A 19391-nucleotide genomic window follows, 5' to 3' on the forward strand; every position below is an offset into this window, starting at 1 on the left:
ATGAGTTTTGGTAGTTTATGTGTTTCTACAAATTTACTTACTTTGTCTGTGTTATTTACCTTGTTGGTGTATAGTTGTTTATAGTATTTTATTACCCTTTTCATTTCTATAAGTAGTAACGTCCCCACTTTCATTTATGAATTGAATCTTTTTCTTAATCAGTCTATAAAGGTTTTTTAAAAACTGATTGAATTTCTTTACATGTTATGGCTTTATTTGGACCAGGTTTGTTTTTTTTTTTTTTTTTTTTCAATTGTACTTTAGGTTCTGGGGTACATGTGTAGATCATGCAGGGTTGTTGCATAGGTACATACATGGCAAGGTGGTTTGCTGCCTCCATTCCCACATCATCTATATCTGGCATTTCTCCCCATGTTATCCCTCCCCAACCTCCGGTGTCCCTCCCCTACCCCCACCAACTGATCCTGGTGTATGATGCTCCCTCCCTGTGTCCATGTGTTCTCATTGTTCAACACTCGCCAATGAGTAAGAACATGCAGTATTTGATTTTCTGTTCTTGTGTCAGTTTGCTGAGAATGATGGTTTCCAGATTCACCCATGTCCCTACAAAGGACACGAACTCATTGTTTTTTATGGCTGTGTAGTATTTCATGTTGATATGTGCCACATTTTCTTTGTCCAATCTGGCATGTGAATTAGTTTCAGGTCTTTGCTATTGTAAATAGTGCTGCAATGAACATACGTGTACAAGTGTCTTTATAATAGAATGATTTATAATCCTTTGGGTCTATACCCAGTAATGGGATTGCTGGGTCAAATGGAATTTCTATTTCTAAGTCTTTGAGGAATCGCCACACTGTCTTCCACAATGGTTGGGCTAATTTACACTCCCACCAACAGTGTAAAACTGTTCCTATTTTTCCACAAGCTCTCCAGCATCTGTTGTCTACAGATTTTTTAATGATCGCCATTCTAACTGGTGTGGGATGGTATCTCAATGTGGTTTTAATTTGCATTTCTCTAATGACCAGTGATGATGAGCATTTTTTCATATGCATGTCAGCCTCACATAAGTCTTCCTTTGAAAAGTGTCTGTTCATATCCTTTGCCCACTTTTGAATGGGCTTCTTTATTTTTTTCTTGTAAGTCTGTTTTAGTTATTTGTAGATTCTGGATATCAGCCCTTTGTCAGATGGGTAGACTGCAAAAATTTTTTTTCCATTCTGTTGGTTGCCAGTTCGCTCTAATGAATGTTTCTTTTGCTGTACAGAAGCTCTGAAGTTTAATTAAATCCGATTTTAATTAAATCTATTTTGGCTTTTGTTGCCAATGCTTTTGGTATTTTAGTCATGAAATCCTTGCCTATGCAGATGTCCTGAATGGTTTTGCCTAGGTTTTCTTCTAGGGTTTTTATGGTGTTAGGTCTTATGTTTAGATCTTTAATCTATCTGGAGTAATTGTAGTGTAAGGTGTCAGGAAGGGGTCCAGTTTCTGCTTTCTACACATGGCTAGCCAGTTTTCCCAAGACCATTTATTAAACAGAAAATCCTTTCCCCATTGCTGGTTTTTGGCAGGTTTGTCAAAGATCAGATGATTGTGGATGTGTGATGCTGCTTCCAAGGCCTCTGTTTTGTTCCACTGGTCTGTATCTCTGTTTTCATACCAGTACCATGCTGTTTTGATTATTGTGGACTTGTAGTATATTTTGAAGTCAGGCAGTGTGATGCCTCCAGCTTTGTTCTTTTTGTTTAGGATTGTTTTGGCTCTGCAGGCTCTCTTTTGGTTCCATATAAAGTTTGAAGTGGTTTTTTCCAGTTCAGTGAAGAAGGTCATTGGTAGCTTGATGGGGACAGCACCGAAACTATAAATTACTTTGGGCAATATGGCCATTTTCACGATACTGATTCTTCCCAACCATGAACATGGAATGTTTTTCCATTTGTTTGTGTCCTCTCTTATTTCCTAGAGCAGTGGTGCCTAGTTTTCCTTGAAGAGGTCCTTTACATCCTTCGTTAGTTGTCTTCCAAGGTATTTTACTCTTTGTAGCAATTGTGAATGGGAGTTTGCTTTTGATTTGGCTCTTTGTTGTTGGTGTATAGAAATGCTTGTGATTTCTGCACACTGATTTTGTATCCTGAGACTTTGCTGAAGTTGCTTATCAGTTTCAGGAGATTTTGGGCTGAGACAATGGGGTCTTCTAAATATACAATCGTGTCATCTACAAATATAGAGACAATTTGACTTCTTCCTTTCCTAATTGAATACCCTTTATTTCTTTTTCTTGCCTGACTGCTCTGGCTAGAACTTCCATTACTATATTGAATAGGAGTGGTGAGAGAGGGCATCCTTGCCTAGTGCCAAATTTCAAAGGGAATGCTTCCAGTTTTTGCCCACTCAGTATGATATTGGCTGTGGCTTTGTCATAAATAGCTGTATTATTTTGTGATATGTTCCATCGATAACCTAGTTTATTGAGGGATTTTTAGCATAAAGGGCTACTGAATTTTGTTGAAGGCCTTCTCTGCATCTATTGAGACAATTATGTGGTTTTTGTCTTTGGTTTTGTGATGGCATGTTTATGGACTTGTGTATGTTGAACCAGCCTTGCATCCCTGGGATGAAGTCCACTTGGTCATGATGAATAAGCTTTTTGATTTACTCTTGCAATTGGTTTGCCCATATTTTATTGAAGATTTTTGCATCAATGTTCATCATGGATATTGGCCTGAAGATTTCTTTTTTTTGTTGAGTCCCTGCCTGGTTTTGGTATCAGGATGATGTTGGTCTCATAAAATGAGTTAGGGAGGATTCCCTCTTTTTGTATTGTTTGGAATAGTTTCAGAAGGAATGGTGCCAGCTACTCTTTGTACGTCTGGTAGAATTCGGCTGTAAACCCGTCTTGACCTGGACATTTTTTGGTTGTTAGGCTATTAATTGCTGCTTCAACTTCAGCCCCTATTATTGGTCTATTAAGGGTTTCAACTTCTTCCTGGTTTAGGCTCAGGAGGTTGCAAGTGTCCAGGAATTTTTTCATTTATTCCTGATTTACTGGTTTGTGTGCATAGAGTTGTTTGTAGTAATCTCTGATGGTAGTCTGTATTTCTGTGGAATCAGTGGTGATGTCTCCTTTATCGTTTTTTATTGCATCTGTTTGATTCTCCTCTCTTTTCTTTTTTATTAGTCTGGCTAGCCGTCTATTTTGTTGATCTTTTCAAAAAACCAGCTCCTGGATTTGTTGGTTTTTTGAAAGGTGTTTTATGTCTCTATCTCCTTCAGTTCTGCTCTGATCTTAGTTATTTCTTGTCTTCTGCTAGCTTTTGGGTTTTTTGGATCTTGCTCCTCTAGCTCTTTCAATTTTAATGATAGGGTGCCGATTTCAGACATTTCCTCGCTTCTATAGGAATTTATTGCTATAAATTTCCCTCTATACACTGCTTTAAATGTATCCCAGAGATTCTGGTATGTTGTATCTTAATTCTTGATGGTTTTGATGAACATCTTTATTTCTGTCTTCCTTTCATTTTTAATCCAGTCGACATTCAGGAGCCAGTGGTTCAGTTTCCATGAGTTGTGTGGTTCTGAGTTAGTTTCTTAATCCTGAGTTCTAGTTTGATTGCACGGTGGTCTAAGAGACTGTTTGTGATTATTTCCATTCTTTTGCATTTGCTGAGGAGTGATTTACTTCCAATTATTTGGTCGACTATAAAGTATGATGTGGTGCTTAGAGGAATGTATATTCAGTGGATTCGGGGTAGAGAATTCTGTAAATATCTATTAGGTTCGCTTGGTCCAGATCTGTGTTCAAGTCCTGGATTTCCTTGTTGACTTTCTATCTTGTTGATCTAATATTGACACTGGAGTGTTAAAGTCTCCCAATATTATTGTGTGGGAGTCTAAGTCTCTTTGTAGGCCGTTAAAAACTTGCTTTATGTATCTGGGTGCTCCTGTATTAGGTGCATATATATTTAGGATAGTTAGCTCTTCTTGTTGTATTGATCTTTTTACCTATGTAATGCCTTTGTTTGTCTCTTTTGATCTTTGTTGGTTTGAAGTCCGTTTTATCAGAGACTAGGATTGCCACCCTTGCTTTTTTTTGTTCTCCATTTGCTTGGTAAATCTTCTTCCATCCCTTTGAGTCTGTGTATGCCTTGCACATAATATGTGTCTCCTGAATACAGCACACCAATTGTTCTTGGCTTTTTATCCAATTTACTAGTCTGTGTCTTTTGATTGGGGCATTTAGTCCATTTACATTTAATGTTAATATTGTTACATGTGAATTTGATCCTGCCATTTTGTTACTGGTTGGTCGTTTAGCCCTTTGATTGCCACAATTTCTTCATTATGTCATCGGTCTTTACCATTTTGTTCTTTTTTGCAGTGGCTGGTACCAGTTGTTCTTTTCTGTGTTTAGTGCTTCCTTGAGGAGCTCTTGTAGGGCAGGTCTGGTAGTGATGAAATCTCTCAGCAATTGCTTGTCCGTAAAGGATTTTATTTCTCCTTCACTTATGAAGCTTAGTTTGGATGGATATGAAATTCTAGGTGGAAAGTTCTTTTCTTTAAGGATGTTAAATATTGACCCCCACTCTCTTCTGGCTTGTAGGGTTTCTCCTTAGAGATCTCTGGCTGCCTTTTGCATTTTTTCCTTCATTTCAACCCTGGTGAATCTGACAATTATGTGCCTTGGGGTTGCTCTTCTTGAGGAATATCTTTGTGGTGTTCTCTGTATCTCCTGAATTTGAATGTTGTCCTGTTTTGCTAGGTTGGGGAAGTTCTCCTGGATAATATCCTGAAGTGTTTTCCAGCTTGGATTCATTCTCTCCATCATGTTTCGGTAAACTGATCAAGCAGAAGCTGGGTCTTTTCACATAATCCCAAATTTCTTGGAGGCTTTGTTCATTTCTTTTCACACTTTTTTCTCTTTTCTTGCCTTCTCATTTTATTTCATTGAGTTGATCTTCAATCTCTAATATCCTTTCTGCTGATGGATTGATTTGGCCATTGAAACTTGTGTATGCTTCACAAAGTTCTTGTGCTGTGTTTTTCAACCTCATCATGTCATTTATGTTCATCTCTAAGCTGGTTATTCTAGTTAGTGTTTTGGCTAACCTTTTTGCAAGGTTCTTAATTCCTTTGCATTGGGTTAGAACATGTTCCTTTAGCTCAGAGATGTTTGTTATTACCCACCTTTTGAAGCCTGCTTCTGTTAATTCATCAAATTCATTCTCCATCATGCTTTGTTCTCTTGCTGGTGAGGAGTTGGGATCTCGTGGCGGGGAAGAGGCATTCTGGTTTTTGATGGTTTCATCCATTTTACACTGTTTTTTCCCCATCTTGTTGGATTTACCTAACTTTGGCCTCAGGTAGCTGCTTGGGGAGTGGCCTTTCCTATGTCTGCCTGCAGAGGCACTGCTGGGCTGCCACAGATTCAGTGGAGCTGCTGTGTATTTTTCCTGGGTCTTTTATCAGGAAAATTAGGCCAGCTTCTCCAATGGCAGTTGCCCTTCCCGCACCAAGCTCTATAGTTCCCGGTCTCTCTCTAACTGGTGTTCTGGCTGCAAAACACTCAAGTGAGAGTTTTTTTGCCTGCTAGTCTTTGTGGGGAAGGGACTCACCCTGCCATATGGTCTGTTTCCCTGCTTTCACTTCCCTTTCTTTTTGCGGGACACGTAGCTCCATCCTGCCGCTTTCTGGCTTTCTTGGCATCAGCCAGTGCTTCCGCCTAGATCTCTGCTGACAGCCCCAGCACCAGGCAAGTTGCTGTTCAGCCCTGTTCAGGCAGGTCACAGAGGCTTTTCAGCCCGGCAAAGATCTCCTATTTGGTGGGTTGTAGAGGGCTTGGGTGAAGCACTGTATCCAAACCCAAGTCCTACAGTGGGAGATCCCTCGGTCCTACAGTTAGTTGCATGCACCTCCTGGGTGGGGCAGTGTCCCTCCTTGCCTCAACTTGCCCTATTTGGTTTATACCCACTGTCCAACCAGACCCACAAAATGAAACTGGTACCTAGTTTGGAATTGTGGAGACCACTCAGCTTCTGTATCTCTCTTGCTGGGAGCTGTGTTCCAGAGCTGCCTCTTATTCAGCCATCTTGGGATCCCCCTCAACAACCAATCTTTCTTCTTTTCTCATCTTGTTTGTTTTTCTTGCTTTATTGCACTGCTTTAAATCCTACTTTATAGGATTTCAAATCATTTACATTTGTAATGGATTTTAAAGACCCTGACTATAATCTGCCTGGGTTACTGTTTCATGTCTCCTGTTGTTGGGTAAAATGTTTTACAGATGTCAATTAGGTAAAGCTGGCTGACAGTATTGTTCAAGGCTTCTATAGCCTTACTGACGTTCTGCCTGCTTGTTCTATTAATTGCTAAGAGGAGTGCTGAAGTCTTGTCTCCAAATATAACTGTGGATTTGTCTAGTTCTCTTTTCAGATCTCTGTTATTAATTCATGCATTTTGAAGCATGTTCTTGGGGCATAAATATTTATAATTTTTATATCTTGTTGGTAAATTGACTGCTGTGTATTTCTCTTTTCAGGGAGGAGAGGGAAATGAATGCAGGGGTGCCCATTTTCTTTGGCCATATTCTGTTGTTTAATTGCTGTTTCTTAAGCTGGATACCAAGCTCATTAATTTTCAGTGATTTTTATAACACTATTACGGTAAATTAAAAAGGAAAGTGAAATGTGATCCTATAAGTATGCTTTTTAAAAAAAATCAGCAATGCCAACTGAGTCACAATGATCTCTTTTCTGATCACCAATATTTTCATTACTTAAAACATCTATATCTTGGCTAGGAGTGGTGGCTCACATCTGTAATCCCAACATTTTGAGAGGCCAAGGTGGGCAGATCAATCAACGTCAGGAGTTCAAGACTAGCCTGAACAGCATGGTGAAACCCCATCTACAAAAATTAGCCAGGCATGATGGAGGCTGCCTGTAATCCCAGCTACTCAAGAGGCTGAAGTGTGAGAATCGCTTGAACCCAGGAGGCAGAGGCAGCAGTGAGCCAAGTTGCTACCATTGCACTCCAGCCTGGAAAACAGAGTTATGAGACTCTGTCTTGGAAAAAATATATATATTTCCTATATTTGAAGGTATCTTTCTCAAGTAGTTTTTCTCTGAGATTAAAAATAACCACATTGAGTTCTACCTTATATGCATTTTAATGATGTTTTTCTTAACTCTCATTCAACATTTTAATGTACATTTGGTGTTTTCAAGATCTAATCTGCACTTAGGCCAGCATGCAAAATGCAACCTTAACAAAATGTTCTACATGGAATTTTCATTCATTAACTCTTTGCCCTTTAAAATACAGCCCACCAGCTGCTTCACTCTACTGAGAACCACTCAATGAAGACATCATATAAAAGGAAAATATTATTTACAGCTTGCCCACATGCACTGTACATCTGTGTTCATCTCAGATAAAAGGTTACAATGCAGGTCTAAAGGGTAATGTGAAAATTACTAACCAGCTTCAACTAAGTAAGGAATGTACTTATAGATCAAGGGCAAATGGAGAAATACAGTGGAGTCAAAAGCAAAGAGTATACGAACACAGTCATTACTATTAACTATAAACATTAATTTTCTTGAGATGTTACCATTGACTATTTTTTTTAAAAGGTGATTTTTTTATGACTGCTAAAAAAAACCTCTCATTTCTTCTAGATTTCCTATCACATTTGTTGGTGGTAGTTTCTAACCTTTTCTATAACCAGAATATCATTCGTACCCCGTTTACTCTCCAGCTGATGACCTTACTTTATTTACACGGAAGAATAAGACCAGTTGATACACTCCATCAACTTCCCTTTGCTGTGTCTTAACTATTTCCTGTGTATTCCCACACTGCTGAGGGGTATGACTTTCTCTGTCACCATCCTTTGGTTCAAATATATATCTTCTTTCCGCCAATGAGTTACTTTTTCAATTGTGTCTTTGAGTTCCTATTTGCCTCTCTCTGCATACCACCATGCAAACTCTAGGATCCAAGTCATACCTAAATATGCCCCCTCACTCTTCAAACATTTTTAAAGCACCTAACTCATTGGATTACTATGAGACAGAAAGTTAAGTAAAAATCCAGCTCTCCTTTCAGGAAACTCACAAACTGTTGGGAAACATGAACAGGTAAACAAATAATTATAATCAAGCGTAACAAAGTTAAGAGCAAGGGCATGTAAAATACAGTCATGTTATAAATGAAAGAGAACTTGATTCTGCTTGGTTAAAGAGATACTTCCTTTCTTTTATATCTTCATCAAGCCCATCCTATCTGACAGTTCTTTTCTTCTCCTCTTCCTAAAAATAGGCTCAGGTCTTAAACCCAGAAATCAATAACCCCATGATGCTTAAGCTAATACCACTCTAACATCCTCTTTACTGGCACTATTTTTTTTTTTTTTTCTTGAGACGGGGTCTCACTCCACTGCCAGTGCTGGAGGACAGTGGCATGATCACAGCTCACTGCAGCCTCAGCTTCCCAGGCTCAGGTGATTCTCCCCTTCAGCCTCCTGAGTAGCTGGGGCTAGATGTGCACACCACCACACCCTGCTAATTTTTTGTAGAGACTGATTTTTGCCATGATGCTCAGGCTGGTCTTGAATGCCTGGGCTCAAGCAATCTGCCTGCCTCAGCCTCCCTAAGTGTTAGCATTACAGGCACAAGCCACTGCACCTGGCCTGGCACATTTTTGAAAAGGTAATTTACTGTCTTTCATTCACTATTTTTTAAGCAACTATAATCTTGCTTTTGGTTTCCACCATTTTACTGACACCTCACCAAAGTCAAAGTCAAATAATCCTCTCAGCATATCTAATCACCTTTTCTCAGTTCTCTTCATTAGAGAAAGAAAAAAAAAATCTGTGCTACAAGGATCTCTGTGGAACTTACTCTCTTCTCAAAATTTTCTCCTTGACTTTTGTGATACTTCACTTCCCTGAAGTATTTTCTCCTTCTCTCCCCATTTCTGTTCAGTCTTCACTGATCCCACCTCCTGTCAATGCTTGACAAAGAGAAGGATTAGCCAAGATTCCATTTTGAAACACAACTTTTGACTCCTTACTTTTTCTCTCCCCCAGCAAACTCATGATAATAAGCTCTAAAGTAGAGTGGAGTTCAGAAGGCCTGGCTTCAATTTTTGGTTCTATCACTGACTTCCTACCTATGCACCATGGCATGTTACCTCCTTGGACTCCATAAAAGAGAATGGCTTTCTAATATTCTTACCTATGCTACAATTCTAACTGAAAAGACCATCAGATTTCTAGTCCTAAATTCTCTAATGCCCCAAATCCACATTAATGCCATTTAACGGAAGGCATAATATGTTAACACAGATAGGTTAAGAGCTTGAAATTTTTTTTAAAAGGTGATCCTTTATGATTTCTTAAAAAAAAAAAAGTCGCTAATTATTTCTAGATTCCCTATCAAATTTGTTAGCAACAGTTTCTAATCACTAAAATTAAGTCTCCCAAACCAAAACCAGCTATACTTTCTTTAAGTTACCTATTAGTATTTATGTGTTGGCACCACCGTTATCCTAAGCTTGATAGTCTTTCATTTGCGCATTCTCTCTCCCTAATTCCCAACCTTCGTGCAAGGCCTAATTCAAAGGGCATCTCTTCCATAAAGGGTTCCTTGACCTCTTCAGCTGGTTATATAGTCTTTCTCTCATCAGAAGACCCAAGACAATCTTGGTTTATGTTCTGTTTTTTTTCCAGACCCTGGTTTTGTGGGAGCAGGATTTATATCTGATTCTTCCTTGTATAACCTGTAGCACCTTGAACACTGTTTTGCTCAAAGCACTAAAAAAACTCTGTAACATTTGTTATCTGAACTTTGGACACAGAAGCAGTAGTAAAGTTGTCAAGAGTAGCAATCTTCTTTAAATAAAAATAACTACTTAAAGATGTATGATGATTTAGATGTTCTAACTCTAAAATATATAATGTTCTTCTTAAGCTAAGGAAGCAGAAGTTCTTTCCCAGTTCCTTCAAAATTCCAGTCAACTTGTAAGCACACTATAGAAAATAGTCTTTGCTATGTCACAATATTAATTTTTTAAAGGCAGACTTACTAAAAAATGTACTCTTAAATATTTGGTTTTACAATTTGAGCATTTCTTTCTTATTTCCTTTGTTCATAAGACAAAGTATTTTGACAAACCATTAGGCCTACCATGAGAAGTGCAGATTAAACATAGCAATAACTGATGACTATCAGAACATTCAGCCAGTACATACTACATTATCATCTGCTCAGAAAATAATTTCCCAAAATTAAATATGCTGTCACTAATTTTAAGCTTCATTAATAAGCTTCCATGCATTGCTCAAAGATTTTATTTTTAAAGATGTAGTCCTCAATTGAGATAGCAAAACAAATTAAGGCAGGGAAAAAGGTTTCCAGCTTCCTTTATGACTAGGAAAAATTAAAATGCAGTTTAGCAGACAGAAGAACTAAAATTTCCTAAGAGTCTAAACCAGTAAAGTCAAGGTTTTCGCTTAATTCATCTTGACGATAAGATGTCTGGTATGAGCCCTGACAAGCAGTACACAGCATCATTGCAAGAACATTAAATAAAACTGAGACATCTGTCTGAGGCCTCATTATTGCAGATGCAGAGAACAGAATCTAACCTACCTGGCTTATCCCTCCAGAAGAGATCTTGTATGACTGCAACTTTTGCTTCAGCAGCTCCGGATCACTGTGACGGAATGGGCACCCTGACAACAAAAAATAAGCCAGCACACAAACAAGGTTATTTACCCACAACTGAGCACAATACCACACTCGAGGGACCATCTAAGCTTCCCTTAGTTGTCTAGCAGCTTATTAATAAAAAAGGTAATTGCCCATGGGTACAACTGCTTTCTTCTTTTTATCTAAATGATGACTTAGCTGTGTGGTTATCAGGGCACTACAGGCACAAGAGTTACATAAAACATTGCAGCATTCTCAGGCTAAGATGTCCATTCAACAGGAAGAAGGGAAATGGCTTTAATTACGTTCCTTGCTAACAAGCTCAAAGAATCACAAAATAGCTGCATAATAGTTTATTTTAAAACTTTATACAATCTTATTATGTTCTAGACTAAAAAATACATAAAATGTATATGAGAGAAGGAAGATAATGTAAACAAGAAAAACATGCAAACTCTGAGAAATATAAACATTTAACATCATTTTCAAAGGTAAACTATATGCCTATTTCCTAAAGCATAGAATCTATAAAAATTTTTAAAGAATCATGGATGGAAATGAGATAAACAAATAAAAGGCTACTAGAAATATTCACATAAATAAGAATACAGAAGAAATATAAAAATTGTTTTAGGATAAAATCCATAAAATTTACATATTTTAATAAGAAACTGCAATGGTAATTTCGAAATACTTACTTGAAAATTTAATATAGAAAAGTCTTATTTTCTTCAGTCATATAGACAGATCTGTAAGTTAATTAGAAATAACTGCATTTTTCACAAATTAGAAAATCTAGAGGAAATGAGTAAGTTCCAGGAAATATACAACCCTCTGAGACTGAACCAGGAAGTGAAAATCTGGGCAGACCAATAATGAGGTCTGAAATTAAATCAATAACAAAAAGCCTATCAACCAGAAAAAGCCCTGGAACAGGCAGATTCACAGCCAAATTCTACCAGATGTACAAAGAAGAACTGGTACCAACCCTACCAAAACTATTCCAAAAAACTGAGAAGGAGAGACTCCCCATTAACTCAATTTATGAAGCTAGCATCACCCTGATACCAAAATCTGGCAGAGACACAATGAAAAAAGAAAACTTCTGGCCATTATCTCTGATGATAATGGAATCAAAAATCCTCAGCAAAATACTAGCAAACTGAATCCAGCAGCACATCAAAAAGCTAATTCACCATTATCAAATAATCTTTATTTCTGGGATGCGAGTCTGACTCAACACATGCGAATCAATAAAAGTGATTCATCATCACATCAACAGAATTAAAAACAAAAACCATATTATCATTTCAATAGACAGAAAAAGCTTTCAATAAAATCCAGTATCCCTTCATGATAAAAACTCTCAGAAAACCAGGTACCAAAGGAATATACCTCAAAATTATAAGAACTAACATCATACTGGATGGGCAAAAGCGCAAATCATTTCCCTTGAGAACTGGAACAAGACAAGGATGCCCACTCTCACCATTCTTATTCAAAATACTGCTAGAACTCCTAGCCAGAGCAATCAGGCTAAAGAAAGAAATAAATGGCATGGTGGTTCACGCCTGTAATCCTAGCACTTTGGGAGGCCAAGGCAGGTAGATCACCTGAGGTCAGGAGTTTTGAGACCAGCCTGGCCAACAGAGTGAAATCCCGTCTCTCCTAAAAATATAAAAAATTAGCCTGGCATGATGGTGCACAGCTGTAATCTCAGCTACTCAGGAGGCTGAAGCAGGAAAATCACTTGAACCCGGGAGGTGGAGGTTGCAGTGAGCTGAGATCATGCTATTGCATTTCAGCCTGGATAACAAGAGCAAAACTTCGTCTCAAAAAAGAAATAAAAAATATCCAAATAGAAAAAGAAGTCAAACTATCTTTCTTTTCTGATGTGATTCTATACCTAGAAACCCCTAAAGAATCTGTCAAAAGGCTCCTAGAACTAATAAATAACTTCAGTGAAGTCATATTTGTACATATTAATGTACAAATATTAGTAGCATTTCTTTTTTCTTTGTTAGACAGAGTCTTAATCTGTCACCGGTGCAGTGGTGCAATCTCGGCTCACTGCAACCTCTGCCTCCTGGGTTTTGTAGTGCATGCAATTCTTGTATCTCAGCCTCCTGACTAGCTGGAATATAGGCACATGCCAGCATGCCTGGCTAATTTTTGTTTTTTAATTTCAGTAGAGATGAGGTTGCACCCTTTTGGCCAGGCTGGTCTTGAATTCCTGACCTCAAGTGATCTACCCACATTGGCCTCCCAAAGTACTGGCATTACTGGCATGATCTACCACGCCCAGCCTTAAAAATCAGTATCATTTCTATATACCAACAATGTTCAAGCTGAGAGCCAAACCATAAACGCAATGCTGTTTACAATAGGCACACACACACACACAAAATATCTGGGAATATATCTAAGCAAGGAAGTAAAGATCTCTACAAGAAGAACTACAAATGCTGCGGAAAGAAATCAGAGACAACACAAACAGAAAAACATTCCAGGCTCATGGATTGAAAGAATCAACATACCATCCTAAGTAATGTACAGATTCAGTATTATTCCTATCAAACTACCCATATTATTTTTCACAGAATAAGAAAACAACTATTCTAAAATTCATTTGGAACTTAAAAGGAGCCTAAATAACCAAAGCAATCCTAAGCAAAAGGAACGAAGCCAGAGGCATCACTCTACCTAACTCCAAACTATACTACAAGGCCATCATAACTAAAACAGCATCGTACTGGTACAAAAACAGACACACAAAAAAAACACTAGGGGTGAAAAAAAAACCAGAACACAATACCCAAGAACTGCGGGACAACTATAAAAGGTATAACATATGTGTAACTGAAATACCAAAAGGAAAAAAAAGAACAGAAGCACAGATGGGGAGAAAACATTTGCAAAAAAGAAATCTGATAAACTACTGTTATGCAAAATACACAATGAACTCTTGAAATTCAACATAAGAAAACGACCTGATTTTAAAATAGCAAAAGACCCTTCACCAAAGAAGACATCCAGAAGGCAAGTATGCTTATGAAAAGGCTTCAACATAATGCCAGTAGGGTATTGTAAATAAAAACATGGATTGGAAGAATCAACATATCATCCTAAGTAATGTACAGATTACAAAGAAATACCCCTACACATCTATTAGAATGGCCAAAATACAAAACATGACAACACCAAATGCTTTAAGAATTTGTAGTGACATGAACTCTCATTCATCGCTGGTGGGAATGAAAAATGGTACAGCCACTTTGCCACTTTATGATCCAGTAATCCTGTTCCGTGGTATTAACCCAAACAAAATGAAAACTTCTATCTAACACAACAACCTCCACACAGATATTTACAGCACCTTAATCACAACTGTCAAAGCTTGGAAGCAACTAAGATGTCCCTCAGAAGGTCAAAGAATAAATAATCTGTGGTGCATCTAGACAATGCGATATATATTCAGGGCAAAAAAGAAATCCATTAAGAAGCCAAGAAAAGATATGAAGGAAACTTAAATGCATATTAGCGAGTTCAGAAGTCAATTTGAAAAGGCTATATGATTCCAACTATATGACATTCCTTAAAAAGGTAGAGCTATAGAGACAGTTAAAGGATAAGTGGTTGCCAGAGATTAGGGGGAGACAAGGATGAACAGGTAAAACGCAGGATTTTTAGGGCAATGAAACTATTCTTCAGAACACTACAATGGTAAGATACCTGTCATTAAAAATATGCCCAAACCCATATAATATACAACACCAAGAATTCACCCTAATGTAAACTATGGGCTTTGAATGATAGGATGTGTCAATGTAGGTTCATCGATTGTAACACATGTACAAGTGTCGTATGGGATATTGACACTGATTCAGGTTGTACGTGTGTCAGGGTATGGAGGTATATGGGAACTCTGAACTTACATGATTGTGCTGTGAACCTAAAACAGCTCTAAAAAATTGCTTATTAATTTTTTAAAAAGGGGTAAGTAAATTTTTCCAACAAATAATGAGTTTACTGAGTGCTAAGGATAATATTTCTTGAATGACAGAGTTTAACTTAAATACAAAATAGTAGCAGAATGCACTGGGATAAACAAGATACAATTTAACAGAAATAAAGTTTTGCATTTAAACTAATAAAAACCAACTGATTAAGAGATAAATGCTAAAACCTGGACATTTACAGACAAATCCCTGGGAGTTTTACTTGGCCACAAGCTTAATCATAGGTTAACTGCCTGGTATGGCTGCTAGGTTAAGAAAAACTTCAGCCTTCCTCAACAGAAGTATCTGGATCTATGGTTTTCAAACTTTAGAAGACATAAAACTCACCCAGGGCACTTGCAAATAAAGTCTGATTTTATATGACAGAGGGTGGGCCCTGAGAATCTGCATTTCTAAAAAAGCACCTCAAGGGATTCTGACACAAGTGGTAAAAACCACTCAATATACATTACCAAACCAGGAGTGGTGGCTCAGGCCTGTAATCCTAGCACTTTGTGGGTAGATCACCTGAGGCCAGGAATTAGAGACCAGCCTGGCCAAAAGGGCAAAACCCCGTCTCTACCAAAAATACAAAAAATTAGCCCAGTGGGTGCCTATAATCCCAGCTACTCAGAAGGATGAGGCAGGAAAATTCTGGAACCCAGGAGGCGGAGACTGCAGTGAGCCAAGATCATGCCTTTGCACTCCAACCTGGGAAACAACAGTGAAATTCCATCTCAAAAAAATTATCTATCTATCTATCTATCTATCTATCTAGATCTCTCTCTCTCTCTCTCTCTCTCTCTGTCTACCTACCTACCTACCTACCTATCTACCTATCTACCTATCTAAAACTAGTGCTGGCCACCTCTTTATCTATTAACTAATGAATGTATAGGTATTTTTTACTGCTTTGGACACATGGAATGTCTTTCTAAAAATATTGTTTATGATTATTTGATCTTTAACAGCCCAAAAGTGTGCAGTCTTTTGAAAAGTGTTTCATTTACAATTCTAAAACAAAAGCACTTCTCACACGTACTTAAGTAAGCTTTGGTAATCCAGGAGATTTACTGATATGAACTATTAAATCATTCTTGGATATACCAAACAAATGAGATGGTCTGTTTTTCTTTTTAACTAACTCGGGAAAATTGATAGTTATGGCTGATACCATGGCGTGTTAAATTGCCCATTTAATCTTTTTGGTTCATCAGATGATGATGATGATGATGATGATGATGATAAGAAAAAAAAACCTACACTTTTCCTTAGTAATTAGCCTTTGGAATATTAATCTACTATTCCAAAATTAGAATATTCTAATTTCAAAAAGCTCTGTAAAACTTGTATCAACCATCTAAGACACTTGCAGAAAAAACTGCAGAAGAGTGAGACAGAACAGCAGAAAGGAGGAAACTGAGAACTGAAAAGCCTAATCCAACACAAACTGAAGTGCAGCTGAATGAATTTCTCTGGCCTGACCTAGTTCAGTAATAAGACAAATTGCTGTAAGAGTAATGGAGCTCTAGCTTGACAGTGATGACTGACATAAGCTACAAACTAGGTCCTGACAGTAATGCAAAAAGCCATTACATTGTTTCAGTGTTTCCAACGGAGCTCTTGAATTTCTGTACTTGGCCAGCATATCCACTGGGAGCACTTACCATGATAATCCCCGTGGCTTGGTGGATTGGACAGGATGATCTTCAAGCAACTGAAAGGTGTATAGTCTGTCCTCTTGCCTTCCTTTCCAAAGCTATGACGGATGTTGTAAGAGTAACCTTTATCAAACTGATTGGGAGAAAAAGAAAAAAGAGAAAGTCAGCCAATAATTATACTAGTGAGGTCAGCAACGCAAGCTAGAATCAAAGAGTGCAAAGTGATTATTTATAGAATAAATTCGGCATACATGGGCAGATGTATATTCATGCCATATATATTATTTGGGTCCTTTATGATACAAATAATTTTTTTTAAAAGGTACAAAACTTATAGAAAACAAATTTCTCAGGTGGAAGACAGCTAATATTACTTGCATGTTTAAACAGAGAGAAAATTTTTCCCTGAGAATAACCAATTTGCCCTTCTTAGTTTGATTCCAAAGATTATACTAGGAGAAAATCAGTTTAGCCTCTTTTCTATCCACCTTCCCCTAATTCTCCATGAATTCCCATATCTACCCATTGTACTTCCGAAACATCTACTAACACAGTTAATCCTAGGCCAGGTGCAATGGCTCACGCCTGTAATCCCAGCACTTTAGGAGGCTAAGAAAAGACAATCACTTGAGCCCAGGAGTTCAAGACCAGCCTGGGTAACATAGTGAGACTCCATCTCTACAAAAAAATTAAAAACTACCTGGGCATGGTTGTGTGCACCTGTAGTCCCAGCTACTCAGGAGCCTCAGGTAGAATCACCGCTTGAGCCCAAGAGGTTGAGGCTACAGTGAGCCATGATTGTGCCACTGCACTTGAGCCTGGGCAATACAGTGAGACCCTGTCTCAAAATATAATAAAAATCATCATCATCAACATCATCCCTTCCCCTGGATTTCCACTATACAAAGTAATCAGCAAATGCTTAAGGAATGAAATGCTACAACTGCCTCCTACCCGGAATCCTTGCCTCCATGTTCATAAAACAAGCTAATGAGACCAAAGGGACTTTGAAATGGGTCAGACAGGAGAACAAAAGGAACCAGCATATAATGAAAAGTGACCAGGTGCCAGGCATTTTGCTAGGTGCTTTTAAAAATATAATCCCAAGAGGGATCCAAGATGGCAGATTAGGAGCAGCTCAGGATTGCAGTTCCCAGAGAAGGCATGGAGGGTGAGTGGACGCCGCATTTCCAGAAGGATTTTTATTGCCCACAGACCAGGAGATTCCCAGGCGGAGGAGGCCCACAGGTCACCAGCACGACTGGTTTGGCCCCGGCAGCTGTTTTGGCCGGCGTGGCTGCTTTGCTGGCGCGCCAGTGTAATGGTTCTCCATAAAAAATACACGGGTCCAGGGGCCGTTTTAGCTGGAGACTGGAGCTCCTGGGAGACAGAGTCACCCATTCATCTGATTAAAAAGGGGACTGAAACAGGGAGCCAGGCCAGGAGATTCCTGGGCAAAAAAGTTCCACGAATCTCAGCACGGCTGTTTCAGCCAGTGCAGTGGGTGGCGGCATGGGAAATCACACAGATCCCGGCGCCTTTTCAACAGGCAACTGGAACACCTGGGAGAGAGTTGACTCTGTTCAACCAAAAAAAAAAAAAAAAAAAGGCTCTGAGACAGGAAGCCAGGTGATCAGGTTCGGCTGGTCCCACCCCCACAAAAAAACAGCAATCAGAAACGCTCTGGATTGAGAGTTTCACAGCAAGCACAGCTGAACCTGGGACAGTCCAGATCTGTGGGGGAGGGACGTCCGCCATTACTGAGGCAGTCCACCACTACAGAGGTAGTTTGCCACGGCTCAGGCAGCCCACCATTACAGAGAGAGTCCGCCATTATAGAGGTGGGCCACGATTGTTGAGGCAGTTCTAACTACACCCATATAAACAGGAATGCAGGGAAGTTTACACAGCAGATGGGCAGAGCCCACAGCAGCTCAGCAAAGCCTCTGCAGGCAGTGACTAGACTGCCTCCTCATCGGGCAGGGCAGCCCTGAATAAAGCCAGCAGCACAAGAGAAACTCATAAATAAAGCCCTAACTCCCCAGGACAGAGCACCTGGGAAAACAAAAGAGGTTTATGAGTTCTGTTGCAGCAGACTTAAAACACATCTTCCCAGCAGCTCTGAATGACCAATGGAGCTCACAGCTCAGAACTTGAGATCCTATAAAGGACAGACTGTCTCCTCAAGCAGCTCCCTGACCACCGAATATCCAGTCACCTCATAAAGGAGAGCTCAGACTGACATCTGGCAGGTATCCTTCTGGGACAAAGATGGTAGAAGAAGAAACTGGCAGCAACCCTTACTGTTCTGCAGCCGCTGCAAGTAATCCCCAGGCAAAGAAGGCCTGGAGTGGACCTCAGTGGTCCTACAGCAGAGGGGCGAGACTGTTAGAAGGAAAAGCAAGAAACAGAAAGAAATAACTTCACATTCAACAAATGGGACATCCACTCAAAAACCCAAATTGAAAGTCAACAACTACAAAGAAGATAGGGGAATAAAACCACACAGATGGGAAGAAACCAGTGCAAAAAGGATAAAAACACCTGAAACAAGAATACGTCTCCTCCCACAAGGGATCACAACTCCTCATCAGCAAGGGGAACAAGGCTGGATGGAGAATGAATTGACAGAATCAGGCTTCAGAAGGTGGATAATAAGAAACTTCTGTGAGCTAAAAGAACATGTTCTAACACAATGCAAAGAAGCTAGGAACATTAAAAAAGATTTCACCAAATGCTAATGAGAATACACAACTTAATCATCCTGATACCAAAACCCGGCAGAGACTCAACAAGAAAAGAAACTTCAGGCCAATATCCATGATGAACATAGACGCAAAAATCTTCAATAAAATACTGGCAAGCCAATTGCAACAGCATATTAAAAAGCTTATCCACCATGATCAAGCAGGCTTCATCCCAGGGATGCAAGGCTGGTTCAACATATGCAAGTCTATAAACGTAATTCACCACATAAACAGAACCAAAGACAAAAACCACATGATTATCTCAATTGATGCAGAGAAGGCCTTTGACAAAATTCAACAGCCCTTTAT

General features: G+C 38.9%; 1 protein-coding gene across 1 annotated transcript in view; it reads right to left on the reverse strand.

Annotated features, from left to right (window-relative positions):
• Positions 1 to 19391, reverse strand: part of PRIM2 (DNA primase subunit 2) — a 330305-nt gene that overhangs the window by 21599 nt on the left and 289315 nt on the right. The window contains exons 13-15 of the mRNA XM_037732630.1: positions 17582 to 17740; positions 16342 to 16482; positions 10617 to 10699 (exon numbers count right to left, since the gene is read on the reverse strand). Coding sequence (XP_037588558.1) covers positions 10617 to 10699; positions 16342 to 16482; positions 17582 to 17740 — 383 coding nt within the window. The remainder of the gene's footprint in view (positions 1 to 10616; positions 10700 to 16341; positions 16483 to 17581; positions 17741 to 19391) is intronic.

Source organism: Cebus imitator, unplaced genomic scaffold, assembly GCF_001604975.1.
Source record: "Cebus imitator isolate Cc_AM_T3 unplaced genomic scaffold, Cebus_imitator-1.0 Scaffold460, whole genome shotgun sequence".
In the NCBI taxonomy this organism is placed as follows: Eukaryota; Metazoa; Chordata; class Mammalia; order Primates; family Cebidae; genus Cebus; species Cebus imitator.